The sequence below is a fragment of the Atractosteus spatula genome, chromosome 26 (genome assembly GCF_055471065.1).
Source record: "Atractosteus spatula isolate fAtrSpa1 chromosome 26, fAtrSpa1.hap1, whole genome shotgun sequence".
Classification (NCBI taxonomy): domain Eukaryota; kingdom Metazoa; phylum Chordata; class Actinopteri; order Semionotiformes; family Lepisosteidae; genus Atractosteus; species Atractosteus spatula.
Genome location: NC_142731.1, coordinates 10,426,412 through 10,446,926, shown reverse-complemented (window position 1 = coordinate 10,446,926; position 20,515 = coordinate 10,426,412). Strand labels below are relative to the sequence as shown.

Genomic DNA, 20,515 nt, shown 5'->3' with positions numbered 1-20,515 from the left:
ATAGAAACTGGGCGACACAGGCAGACCTGGCTGCCTAGAGAGGACAGGCTGTGCTCCCACTGCCAGCGGGGAGAAATAGAGACAGAGGTGCACTTCCTACTGCACTGTGACAGACACTCTGGGTTTAGAGAAACATTCTTCCCCAAATTTACACATCTAATCCCAGAGTTCCCACACCTGCCAGAATCACAACGGGTCCCAATCCTACTGGGAGAGGGAGGAGGGAACTCAGTGGAACTGGCAGCCCAGTATGTGATCTCCTGTCACAGTCTGAGGAAGTGAGTCTGTCTCCCAATAATGCTCCATCTGTCTACAGTACATGTAAATATTGTATGACATATCTCTGTTGTAGATGTCTGTAGATTTTATTTTACTTTTATTTCTTGTTTTGTTTCATGTGAATTTCATTATTTTTATTTGCTTTGGCAGCACTGATTGTAGCCATCGGTCATGCTAATAAAGCACCTTGAATTGAATTGAAAGCACCAACAGAGACAGTGAATACACTAACAGAGATAGTGAATGCACTAATGTGGCACTGCCTGGTTACATTTTAAGAGGTAGTGTGTGTTTAGTATGGAACATAAGTGGCACATCCTTACACAAAGGGTGGTGGGAGTCTGGAACAAACTGACCAGCTGTGTTATTGAAGAATTCTTATTGTTTCCTTCTGGAAACAGCTGGACATGATCCTCAGATCTTCATTCAGCTAATTACAGCCTGCTGAATGGTCTCCTTTGTCACCTCTCTCACCTCGCTTCTGACAGCAGGGTCAGCACTCTGCCACCAGATTTTAGAAGCTAAGGAAGGCTGGGTCAGTGTGGGAATAGGGGGTGATGAGGGAAACCAGGTTTCTGCTGTAGTGGTACTGTTGATCTGGTAGCTCTCCCTCTTAGGCCAGGAATTTCAAAAACGCTTTCTCAGCTGGGAGACCAGGGATACTGTGCTGTAGCAGATGGCTGAAGCTGATTTGGAGAAACTCTCCACATGAAAACCTGTTTGTAGAAATATTGTGCACTGGAGACCCCGCAAGAATGTTGCACAATCATTTCTCATCTTTCTGCCTGATGTGTCCTGTTTTCTCACAAGTTCTGGGACTCAGTGCAGCCGACCCAGGACTACTACAGTCATACGTATCAAAAACTGTTTCAGGCTGTAGGCATCATAGGAGTGAGCTGCTTTTAATCTGACTGAAAACATTGACAGTGAGAGTATCTACAAACTGACACCTTAAAACATGCAGAGGGAAAGACCCTGGACCATCAAGTGCTTGGAAATATTTCTCTATTCCAGGGACAGAGGAAGTTAAAGGTCACTATGACATGCTCGCACCCACGTGCCTTTCACAGCAGCAGCTCAGGGAGAGAGCAAGTCTCCTAGAGAGCTGAGAGAAACATGCTGCTCGTCTGCTGCCACGCGGTTAGCGATGTCGACCTGTCAGGTGCCCCGACCGTGGGCCATGACTCTGCAAAGACCGGTCCTAGAGATGTCAGAACACACTCCTCTGGCACTGAAGAGAACTACTGCTGGACAAACAGCAAACGTCCCTGGGAACACTAACACTTTACTCAAATTAACCTGTAGGGATTCCTGATAAGTGGGTGGCATTGTGGTCAGCGTTGCTGCCTCGCGGCGCTGGGCTGTGGCTTCAATCTCAAACCTGTGGTGCTGTCTGTGTGGAGTTTGTGTGTTCTCCCCATGTTCATGTGGGTTTTCCTCCCACAGTCCATACTAGGGTAATTGGCTTCTGAGAAATTGGGCCCTGGTGTGACTGTGCATCCCTGCGTCTGTGTCTGTGTATGCATCTGTATGCCCTGTGATGGACTGTAGTCCTGTTCAGTATGTCTGTTGCTTGCTGGGATAGACTCTGGCTCCTCCGCATCCCAGAAGTGGATGAAACAGTTAAAAAATGGGTAGATAGATTCCTGATAAAATCCAAGAATTTCTGCTTCAGTAAAGTTAAATAAAAACAAGGTGTGAGCTGAAGAAAGGTCAAGGAAATTCATTTTTGATGAAGCAAAGGCTCAGATTTCATTTTTGCACTTCGAGCTTCCAGCTACACCTCCTCCCCGCTTACTTTATGAAAAACATCTTTCTGTCCTTTTTATTACAAAAGGATTCCAGGCGGTTAAAGACAGTCACCTTTAATAGTGCACAGCAGAGCAAACACGCATGCACAAGCAGACAGACGTTTTTCAATGCAAATCATGTCTTTTTAAGTATATCAACAAGAAAATCTTGTTATCCTTAAGTATGAATAGGGCCTCGCCCCGACATTTCAAAAACAATAACAAGACCTACTCAAGGAGATTTTATACTCAAGACACGCATGGGAGGCAGTTCTACACCAATGGGTCTGACCTTTATAACGTAAGCTTATGGAAATTCTCATTAAACAATATTAGAACATCACCTACATAGAAATTATATAATGGCAAATTGTCAAAATGAAAAAAGGTCTTGCATAGCCCACTTGTTAGAGTTGAGTGAACAAGCAGGGACCGTAATGGACACTTAGTGCATGAAATATAGTGTATTTCTTTTTCAGAAGATTTTTGGTTAAGTTCCTCATAAATAACTTGCAAAGCACCATTCCCAGTGAAAAAGAAAAGTAGACCTCTCTCTAAGAATGGAAAAGCTCCCTCTGTTCAGCAGCTGTTCTCATGGGCTTGCAGGGTCTGGAAATCTGGGTTAAACCACATGTCTTGGGGCATGCACACTTAGGCCTGCAGAGATACTGTGGTTCTCTGTCTCGGGTTCCCCAAGGAGTTGCAAGGCCATGTAGCTGCTGGCTACTGTGAAACACCACTTGGGGGTTGTAAGCTGGTACAAGCAAGTTGGAATGTGTGGCAATGAGACAATGATTTTGGCTGAAACAGAGATGGACCCAACAAGAGTACCGCTGGGGGGGTACCCCAGTGATGGACCAGTACCTCTGGGGGAGTACCCCAATGATGGACCAGTGCCGCTGTGGGAGTACCCCAGTGATGGACCAGTACCGCTGGGGGGGTATCCCAGTGAAGGACCAGTACCGCTGGGGGGGTACCCCAGTGATGGACCAGTACTGCTGGGGGGGTACCCCAATGATGGATCAGTACCGCTGGGGGAATACCCCAGTGATGGATCAGTACCGCTGGGGGGGGTACCCCAGTGATGGACCAGTACCGCTGGGGGGGTATCCCAGTGAAGGACCAGTACCGTTGGGGGGGTACCCCAGTGATGGACCAGTACCGCTGGGGGAGTACCCCAGTGAAGGACTAGTACCGCTGGGGGGGTACCCCAGTGAAGGACCAGTACCGCTGGGGGGGGTACCCCAGTGATGGACCAGTACCGCTGTGGGAGTACCCCAATGATGGACCAGTACCGCTGGGGGAGTACCCCAGTGATGGACCAGTACCGCTGGGGGAGTACCCCAGTGAAGGACTAGTACCGCTGGGGGGGTACCCCAGTGATGGACCAGTACTGCTGGGGGGGTACCCTAGAGATGGACCAGTACTGCTGGGGAGTACCCCAGTGATGGACCAGTACTGCTAGGGGGGTACCCTAGAGTTGGACCAGTACTGCTGGGGGCGCAACTCCAGTGATGTACCAGTACTGCTAGGGGGGTTCCCCAGTGGTGGACAAGTGTCCCATCCAGGTCACGCTTTCCAGAAGCACGATGAGCTCTTGACTGAAGAGCTGGTTTGCACGTGATGTTTTTTATTCACTATGGGAGACTGTGCAGGTGATGGATGTATTGTTATGTTAAGTTCAGCATTGCACAATAATCCATAAAGCAACACATTTTACACCACCTGCATGGCTGTGTACCACAGTGTGATGCCATTGAAGGAGCAGATTGTGTACTGCAGGATGTTTTGGAAGTCATTTCAAGTCAAATATCCAGAGTCCCAGCTTGCTGGCTGTTTGCTGAATCAGAGGAGGCTGTAAGGCCCTTCAGTAGAAAGACTATCAGGTCACCACTAGAATAATTGGTTTCATGTGTTATTCTAAGGCATAATTGCATAACTTCATTCTGATGGTATCATAATAGGATGCATTTTAAAACATCTAATATGCAAATGACTTCCAGAGTATCAAAAATGAAAGAATGCAGAAAATCATGTGAGAGTTAAGTGTTTTGAAAAAACAAACAAACACATTAACCTATATTACTGCAGACAAACTTAAGAAACAATATGCTCCAGGTCAGGGCACAGAGAGAGGATTTAAAACTTGACAGTCCAGGTCTGGGGGCCAATTTTCCACAGGAAGCACATAAAACAGCCCTGGCAGCAGCTCTGAATGAAATGTCAGCTGGTAGATGGGTGATGTTTACCTGTAATTTTAGCAAAGACTAGGTTATTGAGAGTATCTGTGATTATTGTGGAGCGGAGCCAGGAGCACATTATAAAGAAGTACAGTAGGTGGCTTTCTCACGTTAGAGATCACACGCTTGGCAGACAGGTATCCCATCCTGGCTTCATCTAATAAGATTTGCGACCAGCACTGTCTGCCATTGAGTGACGTCACTGAGACTCTGGACGCCCTGGCTCAGGACAGAGATGATTGCAGGTTTAATGTGATTTCTGTCCGGCTCAGTCAGAGCTTTGCAGAGACCAAAGAGGCAGGGGATGAGTCTGATACATGCAGAATATAAAAAGGAAACCGACAGGTGGAGTTCTAGGGGAGAAGCTGAGGTCTGCTCTGCCCCTTCCTCTATCATTGACTTTTCTCCTCCCTATTTTATTCCTAACCACACTAATGCACACGTCTAAAGTTGTGAATTCCCTCCTCCTCCTCTTTCTTTCGTGTTGCCATGGCACCCCAGTTCCCTCTGGGGGATCAGTGAAGCTCACTGTCCCGACCTCAGGATGGCAGGGCCACCTTGACCCTTTCTGGGGAGGTCAAGTGTGAGCCAGAGGAGACCCCCAGCCCCATTATTATCGGGAACTCTACCTTACTAATTCTCGTTCCCTATCCCCTGAGGGCGTATCTCAGTTACGAGGCAGCGCCTCAGAGCGACTCTCAGCGAGTCAGGGGACTTCTTCCGCTTCCTTCTCGAACGGCTTTCTCTTCGTTCCCAACCCCTCGGGCAGCGCCTCTCAGAGCGATTCCTCCAGTCAGGGGTCCCCCCCCAGAGGGAATCATTCCCAGTCGAGAGGCAGTGCCTCTCGTGGGACTCGCAGCGAGTCGAGGGGCTGTCTCCTCCTTTCTATCCCCTGAGGGCCTCGCTCTCAGTCGTGAGGCAGCGCCTCTCTAGCGACTCTCCGTGAGGCAGGGGTGTTCATGTTTTCACGCCCCGGAGGCTGCCGAGTCAGCCAAGCCAATCGGCCACTTTTCTCTACTTTACTAACCCCTGCTTCTCCCCTGGAACTGTAAGTCTCTCGAGATGGATTGTCTCATCAGAACACAAGAAGGACTGGAGATAGGCAGGTGTGCATTCTGTCCCTCTTGCTTGTTTAATTGCTATTAAGATTCAAGGTTTCTTTATGTGCCATATACAACAAGTGTACTGGAATGCTTACTCGTTCAGCTGTACCCAGTAACATTAGAGAAAGAAAATAGGCACAAATGACAAACAGACATGGACAATCAATTTAGACAATAGACGTTATAATACAGCCAAGACAGGACATTACCTGTGCAAACAGTGCAGTACCTTCAAGTGCAGGTGCTAATATGTGCAGGTGCTAATTTGAGCTGTTTACGATGCAGACTGCTTGGGGGAAGAAACTGATTTTGAATCTATTTGTTAGTGTTCTGATACTGCGATACCTCCTACCAGAACCCAGGGGTGAAAGCAGATCGTGGCCAGGGTGAATTGGGTCCCGAAGTATAGCTCGAGCCCGGTTGTGGCAGCGGTCGAGATATATCCGGTGGATGGAGGGTAGCTTGGTCCCAGTGATTTTCTGTGCAGACCTCACAACCCTCTGTATGGCTTTTCTGTCCTGTACTGTGGCTCCACTGTACCACACTGTAATACCAGCGGTCAGGACACTCTCAATCGTACTACAGTAAAGATGGGTGAGTGTTGTCTTGCTCATCCCCCACTTCCTTAACTGTCTCAGGAAGTGAAGGCGCTGGTGGGCTTCAGTGAGGATGGCAGCAGAGTTCTCTGACCAGCTCAGCCTCTCGGTGATCTTGAGGCCGGGGAACCTGAAGGTGCTGACAGTTTCCACTGGAGCCCCCTGAATGATGATGGGTGTGTGACGTCCACCGTGCCTCCTGAAGTCCACTATAATCTCTTTTGTTTTGCCGGTGTTAAGTGTGAGGTTGTTGCTGTGGCACCACTCCACCAGCTCTGCTACCTCACTCCTGTAGGTGGTTTCATCATTGTTGCTGATAAGACCGATTACTGTGGTGTCATCAGCAAACTTGATGATGCGGTTGCTGTTAAATCTAGCCACACAGTCATGTGTAAATAGAGAATACAGCCATGGGCTCAGGCAGCAGCCCTGGGGGGGCCCTGTGTTGAGGATCAGAGGGGATGAGGTTTTGTTTCCAATCCTCACCACTTGGGGTCTGCCTGTCAGGAAGTCCAGGACCCAGTTGCAGATGGAGTTGCTGAGGCCCAGACCCCTGAGCTTAACCACCAGCCTGTCTGGCACAATTGTGTTGAAGGCTGAGCTGAAGTCAATAAATAACATCCTGGCACAGGTGTTCCTCTTGTGCTCAAGAGTGGTGTGAAGGGCCAGTGAGACAGCATCGTCCACTGACCTATTATTCCTATAAGTAAACTGGAGGGGCTCCAGGAAGTCCCGGACAATACTTTTGATGTGTCCCATCACCAGTTTCTCCACGCACTTCATGACTACTGAGGTGAGTGCCACCGGGCAGTAGTCATTCGGACATGACACCTTGACTTTAGGGAGTGGCACGATAGTAGTCCTCTTGAAGCACAGTGGGACAGTAGACAGGGATAGTGACATGTTAAAGATGACAGTGAAGACAGGGGCCTGTTGCGCTCCGCATGCCTTTAAAACACAGGAGGGGATGCCATCAGGACCAGCAGCCTTGTGTGGCTTCACCTGTCGGAAAGCTCTCCGTACCTCCTGTTCAGACAGCTGCAGCACAGATTCCCCAGACTCACTGGGCGTTTTGTGTGGAGGGTCCGTGTTGTGAGCGTCAAACCTTGCATAGAAGTTGTTTAGTTGGTCAGGCAGTGAATCATCAGCTGTTGTTATAACACCCATTTGTCCGTTGTAATTAGCGATAGCCCTTTGGCCATTCCAGAGGCACATTGTGTTAATGCCCCCACATTGTGATTCAAGCCTGTCTCTGTAGTCCCTTTTCGCATGTCTGATAATAATAATAATTAATAATTGCTTACACTTATAGAGCGCTTTTCTGGACATTCCACTCAAAGCGCTTTACAGTTATTAGGGATCCCCTCCACCACCACCAGTGTGCAGCCCCACCTGGATGATGCGACGGCAACCATAGTGCGCCAGAACGCTCCCCACACACCAGCTCTCAGTGGGGAGGAGAGCAGAGTGATGAAGCCAGTTCAGAGATGGGGATTATTAGGAGGCCATGATGGGTAAGGGCCAATGGGAAATTTGGATAGGACGCCGGGGTAACACCCCTACTCTTTTCGAGAAACGCCCTGGGATTTTTAATGACCACAGAGAGTCAGGACCTCGGTTTTACGTCTCATCCAAAGGACGGCACCTGTTTACAGTATAGTGTCCCCGTCACTATACTGGGACATTAGGACCCACATGGACCGCAGGGTGATGATGGCCTCTCCAGGTCATAGCTGGCTTTCCTGTACAGCCCAGGGTCTCCAGAGCTGAAGGCCACAGACCGCTCCTTCAGCTTGGCTTTGATGTTATTGTTGAACCATGGTTTTTAACTGGGGTATGACTTAATTCTTCTAGTTGGAACACAAATATCAACACAATATTTGACATACTATTAGTTGATAAATCTTCTTTGGCTGCTTTTTTAGGGACTGGGATTGGCAGTTTTACACACCATGACTGGGCAGTTAGTTCCAGATACCCCATATGTCTCTCTGTGGGAAGAATCGCCACCTGCTGTTGGGTCCAGGTAGGTCAGTCACCAGCTGGCTTAGCTCGTGATGAGCTGATCTGGAATGAGAACCTGGAGACGCACCAGATTGGACAGTATGAACAGGCTGTGTATTGACAGGCTGATCTGCGGTCATGAGGATGAGAGGAGGGCAGCGATGAAACCTCTGTCCTACAGAAGGGGTTCCCATCCCTGGTTTCTGAGGGACTGCTGTGCATTCTGGACTTCATTTCAAACCAGTTTATTGTTTATTATTAGCTCAGAAAATCTTGAATGGGATTTGTGGCTGGTATTGACTCGGGACCGATTTCTGACCAATTTTGTCATCTGCAGGAAGGGCAAAAAGCTCATATGGATGTGTTTGATAGTGACTTTCCCATCTGTGTCTGTTCATCAGAAACCCAGCACCTGTCTGGAGTTATTTCTGACTGAACAAGGGTAAAGAAGCTAAGAAGAGGCTACTGGGGTGTGTTGAACACTCAGGACTGAGGGCAGAAACGGTTAAAATGAAAGTCTGAACAGGCAAGCAGATCAATTATAGGTGTCAATTTGCCCTGGTGAATAAAAGCTCAGCTGGACTGACAGGAGCAGACGCAAAACAGGACCAGGGGCCTGGGCGTTTTCACGACTGCCTCCTGTTTCAAAAAGCATCTGCCCTTCCTTACTGTTCTTCCCTTGTCCTGCTTCTCATCACTTCTTCTTCACGGTCATATTGTGGGATTCTTCATGTCAGTCAGCAGGCTGGGGAAACACACCCTCCGACCAGAAAGAGCCAAAGAAATCCCATTTCGCTCCGGGGAACTGCGCCTCAGATCTGCCGTCTGTTTTTACAGGGAGAGACAAGACCAGGGATATCTTGTTTCTTTGTGTTCTTGAGAATAAATTTAGCAGAATGTAAACGTTTTTCGGAATTGGTCCTTGAAAAAGACAAGCCAGGCTTCCTGCCAGATGCCCTGGAGCACCGCTAGAGCATTATTGCGCTAAATGGCACTTGAGCGTGCAAGTGATAAAAGATTAGTCCAGGCATTACCCCAAAGGCAGGGCCCTAACGATTATCACAGCGCAGCCTGTACCAATGAGTGAGAGGCCACCTGCTTCCTCATACCTGAGCTCTCTATAAAGCAGGGTGGTCCGGGTGCGAGCTGCTCATCTCAGCCTGAGAGCCCTTGCCCACCGCCAGAGCCCGCAGCCTCACCCGTGAAGACTCGCCATGGCGTCCGCGATGGTCACCTCCAGCCACAGCAGCTTCAGCTCCGCCAGCAGCATGCAGCTGGCCCAGGGGGGCAGGCGCGTCTCCGGCCCCCCCCCGAGCTCGGCCGGCCGGGCGCCCAGCATGTACGGCGGCGCGGGAGGGTTTGGCACCCGCATCTCCCGCGCTGCCTCCCTGGGCTCGCTGTCCGGGGTCGAGTGGTCCATCAGCACCAACGAGAAGCACACCATGCAGAACCTCAACGACCGTCTGGCTGCCTACCTGGAGAAGGTAAGACGAGCGCCTGGGTGAGACCGCCTGAGCCGAGCCGGTGCTCCTGAGCTCCCTGCGGAGCGTCATTACCTGGTTCCAGGTGAGAAGCAGCAGGAAGGGCCAGCAGGGAGTTCGTGAGGGAGCTGGAGCTGGACAGAGCCCAGCCAGCCCTGCAGCGACACAGCTGTTTTAGGGTGCAGAGTCGCTGTACCCCCAGAGCCATGGTTCTGCAGGCAGATGTGAAACTCAAACTAGATCACCAGCACTCCTCACCAGGGGACACAGAACAGTGTATGGAAGCCCGTTTCCGCCAGGGAGTAAAAAAAAACGCGCTATGGTATCTCAGAATTCCGACTAAGTAACTCAGAATTGCTACTTAGTAACTCAGAATTCGACTTAGTATCTCAGAATTGCGACTTCATATCTCACATTTGCGACTTCGAAATAGCCCACATTTCATTGTCTGTCCTTTTGTTATTGCAACGGATTCGGGTTCTAGGGCTGGTGCCCTCGCCGCCCCCACCCTAGTTCGTGCCTCACTGCATTGGCTCGAACCCAGGTCTTGCCAGCTGAGCTAAAGGACACTTTCTTTAGCCCCGGCGGCCAGCATCCTTGTTATGCGCAGGGGAGGGTGGTGCCGTCACCACACTGCAACCAGATCGTACAACCTGTATGTCGGCCGGTCCGTTACACTACATTCACGAATCGTACAGGGTCATAGGATCTATAGGCCTGAAGACGTGTCTTGTACAGTGCCCTGATAAAAATCAAATTAATTACACGATTTTTTTATAGAATCCCAATTCCGCCGGTGAGTCTTCCATAGTACCCGGATGGAACAGTGCACGGTGGGCTTTTTAAAAAAGTTTTTAAACACCAGAAATACAAAAACGGAGACAGAATATGAAATACGATACAGAAATGGACGCTTCACATCCAGAGGAATTCACAATTATAAAAGCTGAAACTTATGCTTTTTACGTATTTCCATTGTATGTCATTTTTTACTTATAAAAGAAGGTCTTCTTTAGCTCAGCTGGCAAGACCTGGGTTCAAACCAATGCAGTGAGGCACGAACTAGGGCGGGAGCGGAGAGGGCACAAGCCCTAGAACCCGAATCCGTTGCAATAACAAAAGGACAGACAATGAAATGTGGACTATTTCGAAGTCGGAATTCTGAGTTACTAAGTCGCAATTCTAAGATACCACAGCGCGTTTTTTTTTACTCCCTGGCGGAAACGGGCTTCCATAGGGGAACAGCGCTTTAACCCTCTGAAATAAAATTATGTGTTGTAGGTCTCTGATAATTCGGAAGAATCAAAACTGGGCACTGGGCAGATGAATTGTTCTGTAAATTGCAAATTAATCCAAATTAAATTTGTGTTTTTTTTAAATAAAAGATACGCAGCTACATTAAAAGTTAAAGATTTGAAAGAATGTTTAGATCTGCTGTTTATCATGCCCTGCACAGACATTTTATCTCCAGGGAACTCAACTCTTTTTTTTTTTAAGAATTTTTGATTAAATGTGTAAAGAATTTACAAATACAAATACAATCAGAGGATCAAATTAGGTACAAGAGAACAAACACAAACAGAAAAATAAACAGTTAACCGCCAGAGGTAATAAGTAAGTTATATGATTAAATTGTATTTTTTACATATATCAAATGTTTTCCGTGCTTTATTATTTCTCACATTTTTAATAGAATTTAAATACTGTTTCAGCTCCACCTCAAAAGAACTAAAAAGGGGAGTATTATTAGACCATTTGGATTTATGGATGTGAAATTTACCAAGAATGATTAATAAATTGACTATAAATAAATGCTCTTTTTCCAAATTTACTACTAAACAGTACAATAAAATGTCAAAATCCTTCAATCTGAAAAACACCTTTAACTGCCTGCAAACAAAACTCTGTAAATCCTAGGAACTCAACTCCTGGAGAGTCGGGGACATTATCGGCCGGTATTTGCACAGGGCGGAGAGTTTCTTATAGACTGTCTCCGTTACACGCGGTTCAGAAGCTGTTAGCAGGGTAGCAGTGGAGCGACTTCGCCTCGGGAGCAGGTGAGCTCTCCAAGACGAGGTTGCAGGAGTCACCCGTCACTCTCCCGAGCGCTTTCCTGACAGTAGGTGTACAGTCCCTTTGCTGCGGCCTGGAAGCGGTCCTGACAGTCGGGCTGCAGGCGCGGACGGACCGGGCTTGACTTTGAAGAGAGAGCCGCGCAGTCACACCTGCGGACGCGCCGCTCCTGTTGCCATGACTAACCTGCCCGGCCGTTTACCTGCTGCTAAAAACACAAACCGTTTGTCTCGGTCGTTAACAACTTAAAAACTTTACAAACAATAACGAAATAAACAATTAACAGGCTGCAGTTTGTCGCCACCCTGTATCGTACGGAAAGTTGTTATGGAGAATTGATCCACGGAAATTCGATGCAGACAATTTGAACTAAGAAGTCAAAAATCCTGCTACTACCGTTTCGCAGTTTAAAGGTTGTGTGTGCCTGTGAGAGCACCAGGTCCTCTCCAGAGTGAGAAAACGTCTAAGAATACACACGTTATCAGCAGGCACTAACTACCCGGTTATGTTGACGAGGGTGGTGTGGGTCTGTCCACCCTTCATCAGAATTTCTTCCTTGGGCGGCTGGAGGCTGGTGTCTGGCCGGGCAGTTACCGCAGACGATGTCAGATGAGCTGCAGCTGTCCCCTGCTCGTGAAGCGATCAATCGATCAATAAGATATATATTCCAACCTGCTACCCTATCAGCTACCCTCTTTAACACCCATTCAGCGATATTTTCAACAAGTGGTTGAAAATTGCACCTTATAAATGTATGTATGTATAATCTATTAACAACCAATTAAACATCTATATATGAGAATTTATATACAGTATCAGAATGTTTTTATGATGCAGACAGACCTTCCTTTATGCATGTTAGTGTTCATGTATGGTGAGGATGTAATTGTCAGCTGCTGATGTTCTTTTAATAATTCAGTTCAATTGCTTTATTGGCATGACTGATGAGTCAGCCAAAGCAAATAAAAATAATGAAATTCACATGAAACAAAACAAGAAATAAAAGTAAAATAGACTGTAAACATAAGGAGCATTATTGGGAGACAGGCTCACTGTTCCTCAGGTTGTGACAGGAGATCACATACTGGGCTGCCAGTTCCACTGAGTTCTCTCCTCCCTCTCCCAGTACGATTGGGACCTGTTGTGATTCTGGCAGGTGTGGGAGCTCTGGGATTAGATTTCCGAATTTAGGGAAGAATGTTTCCCTACTCCCAGAGTATCTGTCACAGTGCAGTAGGAAGTGCACCTCTGTCCGTGGTGATAATCCGTGATCTCCCCTGATCACTGCCTGGTGAGTGGACCCGGTGTCCAGCGGACGTGGAAGTGGAAGCAGGTAGTCGGGGATCTGGGGCTGGGGGCGTGTGCTGACCGCTGCCCTGGCCGTGCAGGTGCGCTCCCTGGAGCAGAGCAATGCGGAGCTGGAGCTGAAGATCCAGGAGTATTACAACAAGAGGACTGCGGTGAGCAGCAAGGATCTGACCCTGTACTACAACACCATTGCTGACCTGCGCAAAGAGGTACAAACAGATACACCCCTCCAGTACACCACTGCCCCCTCTCTGGGCCACTGATACCCTCCACTGGGCCACTGCCCCCTCTCTGGGCCACTGATACCCCTCCACTGCGCCACTGCCCCCTCTCTGGGCCACTGATACCCCCTGTGGGTCACTGATACCCCTCCACTGCGCCACTGCCCCCTCTCTGGGCCACTGATATCCCCCTGTTGGTCACAGATACCCCTCCTCTGGGCCACTGATACCCCCCCTGTTGGTCACAGATACCCCTCCTCTGGGCCACTAATACCCCCCTGTTGGTCACAGATACCCCTCCTCTGGGCCACTGATACCCTCCTGTGGGTCACAGATATCCCTCCTCTGGGCCACTGATACCCCCCCTGTTGGTCACAGATACCCCTCCTCTGGGCCACTGATACCCCCACCTGTGGGTCACAGATACCACTCCTCTGGGCCACTGATACCCCCCTGTGGGCCACAGATACCCCTCCTCTGGGCCACTGATACCCCCCCTGTGGGTCACAGATACCCCTCCTCTGGGCCACTGATACCCCCCCTGTTGGTCACAGATACCCCTCCTCTGCCCCACAGCCTCTATTCCTGCTGCTGCGGCCATGCCCAGTGTGAGGGTATCCTGCTGGCAAGTCAATGTGAAGTCATATTGGAAATTACTATTATAAAATGTCACAAAAGACATTGCTCCAGACTGTGCTTTGATCCTGCAGACTAACCCACATCTGATCATTTTTATTGTTTTGTACTGACTACACTGAAAGGTCTGTTGCAAACGTGGGTTGAACACAGGTCTGATTTAGATTTACTGGGAGTTAGATACCTGTCCTGTCTGACTGTGGCGTTGGATACCCATCTGTCTGTCAGGAAGCAGAGCCATGCTGCACATTGTGATCCGCTCTGTTCTACACAAAGCCAGAGGCGGACATATGTGTCTCAGAGGGCAGCGAAAGGAGAGCTGGTCTGTGTTTGCAAGGATGAGGACTAGAAGGCTAAAACAGAGCTGTGCTGTTTCTCTCCTTCCCCTCTGCTCCAGATCAGTGCAGCCTTCATGGACACCACTCGGCAGGCCCTGCAGTTGGACAATGCCAGGCTGGCGGCCGACAACTTCCGTGTCAAGTGAGTACCAGGAAACTCGGGGCTCTGTCCCAGATTCCCCAAAACTGTAGACTCATCAGTGGTTTTGAAGCTCGGCGTTACAGTTACGGCTCAGGTACTGCCCAGGGAGAATGAGGGTCTGTTCAGAGTGCCCACTTCTCTCTCAGCCTGCTGTCAATGCCAGAGATGCCCTGAGAGGGTGTCCAGCTCCTGACAGCAGGCTGTCCTGTGCCCTGTGCTCCTGACAGCAGGCTCCTCTGTGCCCTGTGCTCCTGACAGCAGGCTGTCCTGTGCTCTGTGTCCTGACAGAAGGCTTTCCTGTGCCCCGTGCACCTGACAGCAGGCTGTCCTGTGCCCTGTGCTCCTGACAGCAGGCTCTCTTGTGCCCTGTGCTCCTGACAGCCTGCTGTCCTGTGCCCCGTGCTCCTGACAGCAGGCTGTCCTGTGCCCCGTGCTCCAGACAGCAGACTCTCCTGTGCCCTGTTATCCTGATAGCAGGCTGTCCTGTCCCCTGTGCTTCTGACAGCAGGCTCCTCTGTGCCCTGTGCTCCTGACAGCAGGCTCTTCTGTGTCCTGTGCTCCTGACAGCAGGTTGTCCTGTGCCCTGTGCTCCTGACAGCAGGCTCCTCTGTGCCCTGTGCTCCTGAAAGCAGGCTGTCCTGTGCCCTGTGCTCCTGACAGCAGACTCTCCTGTGCCCTGTGCTCCTGACAGCAGACTCTCCTGTGCCCTATGCTCCTGACAGCAGACTCTCCTGTTCCCTGTGCTCCTGACAGCAGGCTCTTCTGTGCCCTGTGATCCTGAAAGCAGGCTGTCCTGTGCCCTGTGCTCCTGAAAGCAGGCTGTCCTGTGCCCTGTGCTCCTGAAAGCAGGCTGTCCTGTGTCCTGTGCTCCTGACAGCAGACTCTCCTGTGCCCTGTGCTCCTGACAGCAGGCTGTCCTGTGCCCTGTGCTCCTGACAGCAGGCTCCTCTGTGCCCTGTGCTCCTGACAGCAGGCTATCCTGTTCCCTGTGCTCCTGACAGCAGACTCTCCTGTGCCCTGTGCTCCTGACAGCAGGCTCCTCTGTGCCCTGTGCTCCTGACAGCAGGCTGTCCTGTGCCCTGTGCTCCTGAAAGCAGGCTGTCCTGTGCCCTGTGCTCCTGACAGCAGGCTGTCCTGTGCCCTGTGCTCCTGACAGCAGGCTGTCCTGTGTCCTGCAGGTATGAATCAGAGCACAACACCTGTCAGATGGTGGAGCTGGATATGTCCCGGCTGAGGAAGGCGCTGGATGACCTGACCATCTCCAGGTCAGATCTGGAGGTGCAGATCGAAGGCCTGCGGGAGGAGCTCGTCCTCCTGAAGAAGGACCACGCGGAGGTGAGGTGGACAACTGCCACGAGCATGGCTGAGTGTCTAGTGTAGTACAGCAGGGTAGCGCCATGTCCAGGGCAGGGAAGCTCAAGGAAGAGCAGAATGATGGAAACACCCTGGTGAAAGTCAGATTGTCCATTCATCAAGATCCAATTTTTTTAATCAAGTCGGAAATGTGGGGGAAAAAATTTAGTGTTGCACTAGTTCTGGGAAGCCCTGCTGGTGAGTGCTGATCAGCCAGTGCTGCTCACATAATCTTATTTCCTGTCAGACTTCTAAAACTGCAAAAAAAAATGGGCACAAAATGGGATTTTCAGTAGGTTGAAAAAGATGTGGTGTGAATTCAGAAGGTTGGATTTTCTTGGAGAATGTGAAAACAAGCCAGGGTAGAGGGGCAGGCTGAGGTGTGTGAAGACAGCAGTCATGTACTCCTCGTGCTCTGTGTGTGTGCAGGAGATGAGCCTGCTGAGAGCCCAGCAGGCTGGGTCTGTGAGTGTGGAGGTGGACTGTGCCCGCTCTGCTGACCTGACCATGGAGCTGCAGAACATGAGGGACCAGTACGAGGCCCTGGTGCAGAGAAACAGGAGGGAGGCTGAAATCTGGTTCCAGAAGAAGGTGAGAGGTTAGAGTAAAGTGTTTGAGAAATGCAGCAAAAGGGACACATATGGCAGGAAAGGTCAATAAATGAAAAAGCTTCAGTGCTTCAATGGTGTCTCAAAGTTTAAAAAACGATTTACAAAAATAAATCGAAAGAGAAGTGACTAAAGTAAGCGTGTGTCCGTGTTTCATTAATGTTGACCTCAGTGCAGGGACACCACACAAACAATGAAATATTACTTTGTTTACCGTTTTTCACAGACCGAAGTTCTGAAAAATCAGATGAGCACCAGCACCACCGAGATCAAAACCTCGAAGTCGGAGCTGAGCGACCTCAGACGCAGCTACCAGAGCCTGGAGATTGAGCTGCAGGGCCTGCATGCCCAGGTGAGCTGAGCTGCTCGCACAGCTGGAGAGGGACACAGCTGCTGGGAGAGACTCACATACACACAGCTGGAGGACACAGCTGCTGGTAGAGACTCACATACACACAGCTGGAGGGGGACACAGCTGCTGGTAGAGACTCACATACACACAGCTGGAGGGGGACACAGCTGCTGGTAGAGACTCACATACACACAGCTGGAGGACACAGCTGCTGGTAGAGACTCACATACACACAACTGGAGGAGGACACAGCTGCTGGTAGAGACTCACATACACACAGCTGGAGGAGGACACAGCTGCTGGGAGAGACTCACACACAGCTGGAGGGGGACACAGCTGCTGGTAGAGACTCACATACACACAGCTGGAGGGGGACACAGCTGCTGGTAGAGACTCACATACACACAGCTGGAGGGGGACACAGCTGCTGGTAGAGACTCACATACACACAGCTGGAGGGGGACACAGCTGCTGGGAGAGACTCACACACAGCTGGAGGGGGACACAGCTGCTGGTAGAGACTCACATACACACAGCTGGAGGGGGACACAGCTACTTTGTTCAGGGTTAGAACATAGGAAGGGTTACAAACAAGAGGAAGCCATTTACCCATCCAGCTTGTTCAGTAGGTGGTAGCTCACTGATCTGAGGATCTTATCTGGCTGTTTAACAAAAGACGCCAGGGTATCGGCTTCAACAACATGGCTGAGCAGCTTGTTCCAGACCCCCACACCTGTTCTCAGCTTTAAATGCATTTTCACGTAGTATCTAAGGCGAGAGTGAAGGTCAGGATTAGACTTGTGTACTCCTGAAGAGGTATTAAGTGGATGAGCTTTATAATAGCTATGACTTTGTACTTCTGAGGGCTTATGTAATTTAGGAAATGGAGAAATGGCTCCCTCTAGTGTTGAAATGTCTTCAGAAGTGTTTATTTGTCCAATTTCCTGGGTTTCCTCTGTTCCTGAACAATTTTGGGAAATTGTTCCTCACAACTAAATTTCTTATTTTAATTAAATGTTGATTATAACGAAGGGTTTTGTTTATTATATGAAGCCAGGATGTCGGCTTCAACAACCTTAAAAAGCATTCAAGTGTTCAAAATCTTGTATAATCTTGTATAATCTTGAAAGTGGCCCCAGAAATGGCCAAACCACTGTTTTAGTAATTTTTTAATGGGGACCATCAATAGTAGGTCAGCAGTATAATCCACTGTCAAACTCACCACTAATGAATAAAGACCTAGATCTTTTATTCAGAGCAATATCTTCAATACTGCATTCAAGCTTTTTGCACATAAGCTCCAGGTTATAATTCTAAACTACATTTAAGTGGCCTACAAGCTGATCACTACTCTTGCTGAAGCAGCGCTGGCTTGGTTTGTCCTGGGCGAGAATGAGGAGGCCTGGGCCTGACCTGCTGTCTCCCTGCAGAGGGTGAACTTGGAGAGCCGTCTGCAGGAGGTGAGAGAGCACAGCATGCAGCAGATCGGCATGCTGCAGGTGCACATTAACAACCTGGAGGCGGAGCTGAAGCAGCTGCACGCTGACATGGAGCACCAGGCCGAGGAGTACTGCATCCTGCTGGACATCAAGATGCGCCTGGAGATGGAGATCGCAGAGTACCGCCGCCTGCTGGACGGGGAGGAGTGCAGGTCGGTCAGGGGGCAGGGGGGAGGGCTGGAGAGAAGTGGGGTCATACTGCTAGGTGCGAACCCCTTAAACGTTCTCCGTTGTCTTTAGAACATGGGGAGCATCCCTCTGAGCTGGTTCCTTTGTGCCCCTGCAGGTTTAGGGAGACTGTCACCACGGACTCCAGGAGGACAGTGGTGGTGCACGAGCTGGAGCACTTGGAGCTGGAGGAGCAGCTGTTGCAGGTGAAGCAGGTGGAGCAGGTGAAGCAGGTGGAGCAGCTGGTGCAGATGGAGCAGGTTGTTGAGGAGGGTGAGTGAAGGTGTTTGCGCCGTCGCCCTTGTCTCTTCCTCACAGTCAGCACGCAGACCAGCCAGTGCTGGAGAATCTGGGGTAAAAGTGGTCAGGCAGCACAGCACAGCATCGAGCAAACCAGAAAAAACTTCAGCACTGCATATTAAACAGGAGACAGAGAAGCATTTAAAAGCGTAGAATTTAAATCATGGCATGTTGTGTTTTAGTGCCTCATTTAGAATATAGCGTACAAAAGATATTGCTGCTCTTGAATCAGTCGAGAGAACAGCATGGATGCCTTCTGGAGCTTAAGGGGGAACTGCAATGCTATCTTTATATTTCAGATTTAGAAAGAATCTGCATTGATGAGTGCATTTCGAACCACTATGAAAGTGTACACAATAACATGTAAAAACCTCCAATTTACACCACAAAATGGATTAAATTTCCAGGAATGCATAATGCCATTTTCTGCAATTCAGAATGAGGCAACATAACTTCCAGTGAGGTGCAGTGGCCCTATTACAGTGTAAACAAGCAGGCTTGTGAATACATCTCTTTTAATGCAGTAGAAATATTGCTCTTGACAATAAAATGGTTTCACAGACAAACAATACTTACTTGTTAACTGCATGCAGATCACGTTGGAACATTTCTGCGGTGAAATGTGTGCTTCACAACCCGTACTCATCACAGTACATTAGTCACTACAGTGGATAGTGAGCAGGAAGGGCTGTATCGTATCACAATTTGCGAAAACTCTCGCTTGTGGCAAGATCAGGGTTTTGCGACAACATGGCGACTTACAGTACTTTCACAAAGTTCATGGTGCTCTGCTTAATTCTGAATTTTTACAATTTTGTGATACCATCAATTAATTAATTTTGTTACCGAGATTTAATAACTAGTCTGAGAAACTGGGACTGCAGTTCCCCTTTAAAGGAATGTCCTGCAGCTGAAGAGCTGAATCTCTTTAGTCTTGAACAGAGAGGACTAGACTAGAAGACAAGGGGAAATGATACAAAATCCTCAAAGGCACTGGCAATGTCTGTTTGTGTTTGAGCCTGTCTGCATGTGTTCTCTGACGGTGTGTGTGTGTTTGAGCCTGTCTGCCTGTGTTCTCTGAGAGTCTGTGTGCATTTGAGCCTGTCTGCCTGTGTTCTTTGAGAGTGTGTGTGTGTTTGAGCCTGTCTGCCTGTGTTCTCTGAGAGTGTGTGTGCGTTTGAGCCTGTCTGCCTGTGTTCTCTGAGAGTGTGTGTGTGCGTTTGAGCCTGTCTACCTGTGTTCTCTGAGAGTGTGTGTGCGTTTGAGCCTGTCTGCCTGTGTTCTCTGACAGTCTGTGTGCGTTTGAGCCTGTCTGCCTGTGTTCTCTGACAGTCTGTGTGCGTTTGAACCTGTCTGCCTGTGACAGTCTGTCTGTGCCACCTCACAGAGCATGGCCCCCATGTGCAGAGGAGAGTGAAGACCATCGTGGAGGAGATAGTGGACGGCCAGGTGGTGTCCTCCTCTGTGGACGAAAAAGTCCATGACATCGCCCTTCCCTACTGAGAGAGCAGTGTTTACTGCCAGGCACACAATCCTAGAAGCGCCATTTTAATCGTGACCTGAACAAAGAAGAACTCACAACTGCTGAACAGAAGTGCCTGATGGTCTGTATATTCTTCCTCTTCCACCTCCTCCTCTTCTTCCTTTAATCATAATTCTCTCAGCTTTTGTTAAAGCCCATTGGAGGAGTGAGGACATGTGGCTTTGGATTTAAATGTGATTAAAATACTTTCTACCATACTGAATAATTCCGTCTTTTTTTAAAAAAACAACCCAGGCATACAACATAAATATTCTAAGAAATGAACAGACACAGCTGAACCTTTGTACTTATCCTGGTGTGTTGTAACTCAAGCAAATGTGCTAAAAAAAGCTTAATACTGCAGAACTAAGAAAAAGAGAACGTGGTCATGTTTCAATGCTTTAATTCCACGAAAAGTCATTTGTTCATCCTGATCGCAATAAATAGCACCTTTCATAATACATGATATGTCATTTCAAGACACTTTGCAACAAAACATCAT

The 20,515-nt window shown here is 49.1% G+C and overlaps 1 protein-coding gene across 1 annotated transcript; it reads left to right on the top strand.

The window, feature by feature from the left end:
• Positions 1 to 9,170: 9,170 nt before the first annotated feature.
• LOC148814851 (keratin, type I cytoskeletal 19-like) lies at positions 9,171 to 20,231 on the top strand. Its single transcript, XM_088906280.1, has 9 exons — positions 9,171 to 9,496; positions 12,955 to 13,083; positions 14,129 to 14,211; positions 15,390 to 15,546; positions 15,994 to 16,155; positions 16,399 to 16,524; positions 17,955 to 18,175; positions 18,310 to 18,464; positions 19,879 to 20,231. Exons 1-9 carry the CDS (start codon positions 9,227 to 9,229, stop codon positions 19,992 to 19,994), a joined length of 1,419 nt encoding a protein of 472 aa, XP_088762406.1. The 5' UTR covers positions 9,171 to 9,226; the 3' UTR covers positions 19,995 to 20,231.
• Positions 20,232 to 20,515: the final 284 nt, after the last annotated feature.

What these genes read in the sequence shown, in the direction of transcription:
- LOC148814851 (XM_088906280.1), top strand. Translation starts at nt 9,227, where the DNA reads ATGGCGTCCGCGATGGTCACCTCCAGCCACAGCAGCTTCAGCTCCGCC. An exon ending in TGGCTGCCTACCTGGAGAAG is followed by an intron (nt 9,497 to 12,954) that starts GTAAGACGAGCG and finishes CTGGCCGTGCAG; the next exon opens with GTGCGCTCCCTGGAGCAGAG. An exon ending in GGAGCAGGTTGTTGAGGAGG is followed by an intron (nt 18,465 to 19,878) that starts GTGAGTGAAGGT and finishes GCCACCTCACAG; the next exon opens with AGCATGGCCCCCATGTGCAG.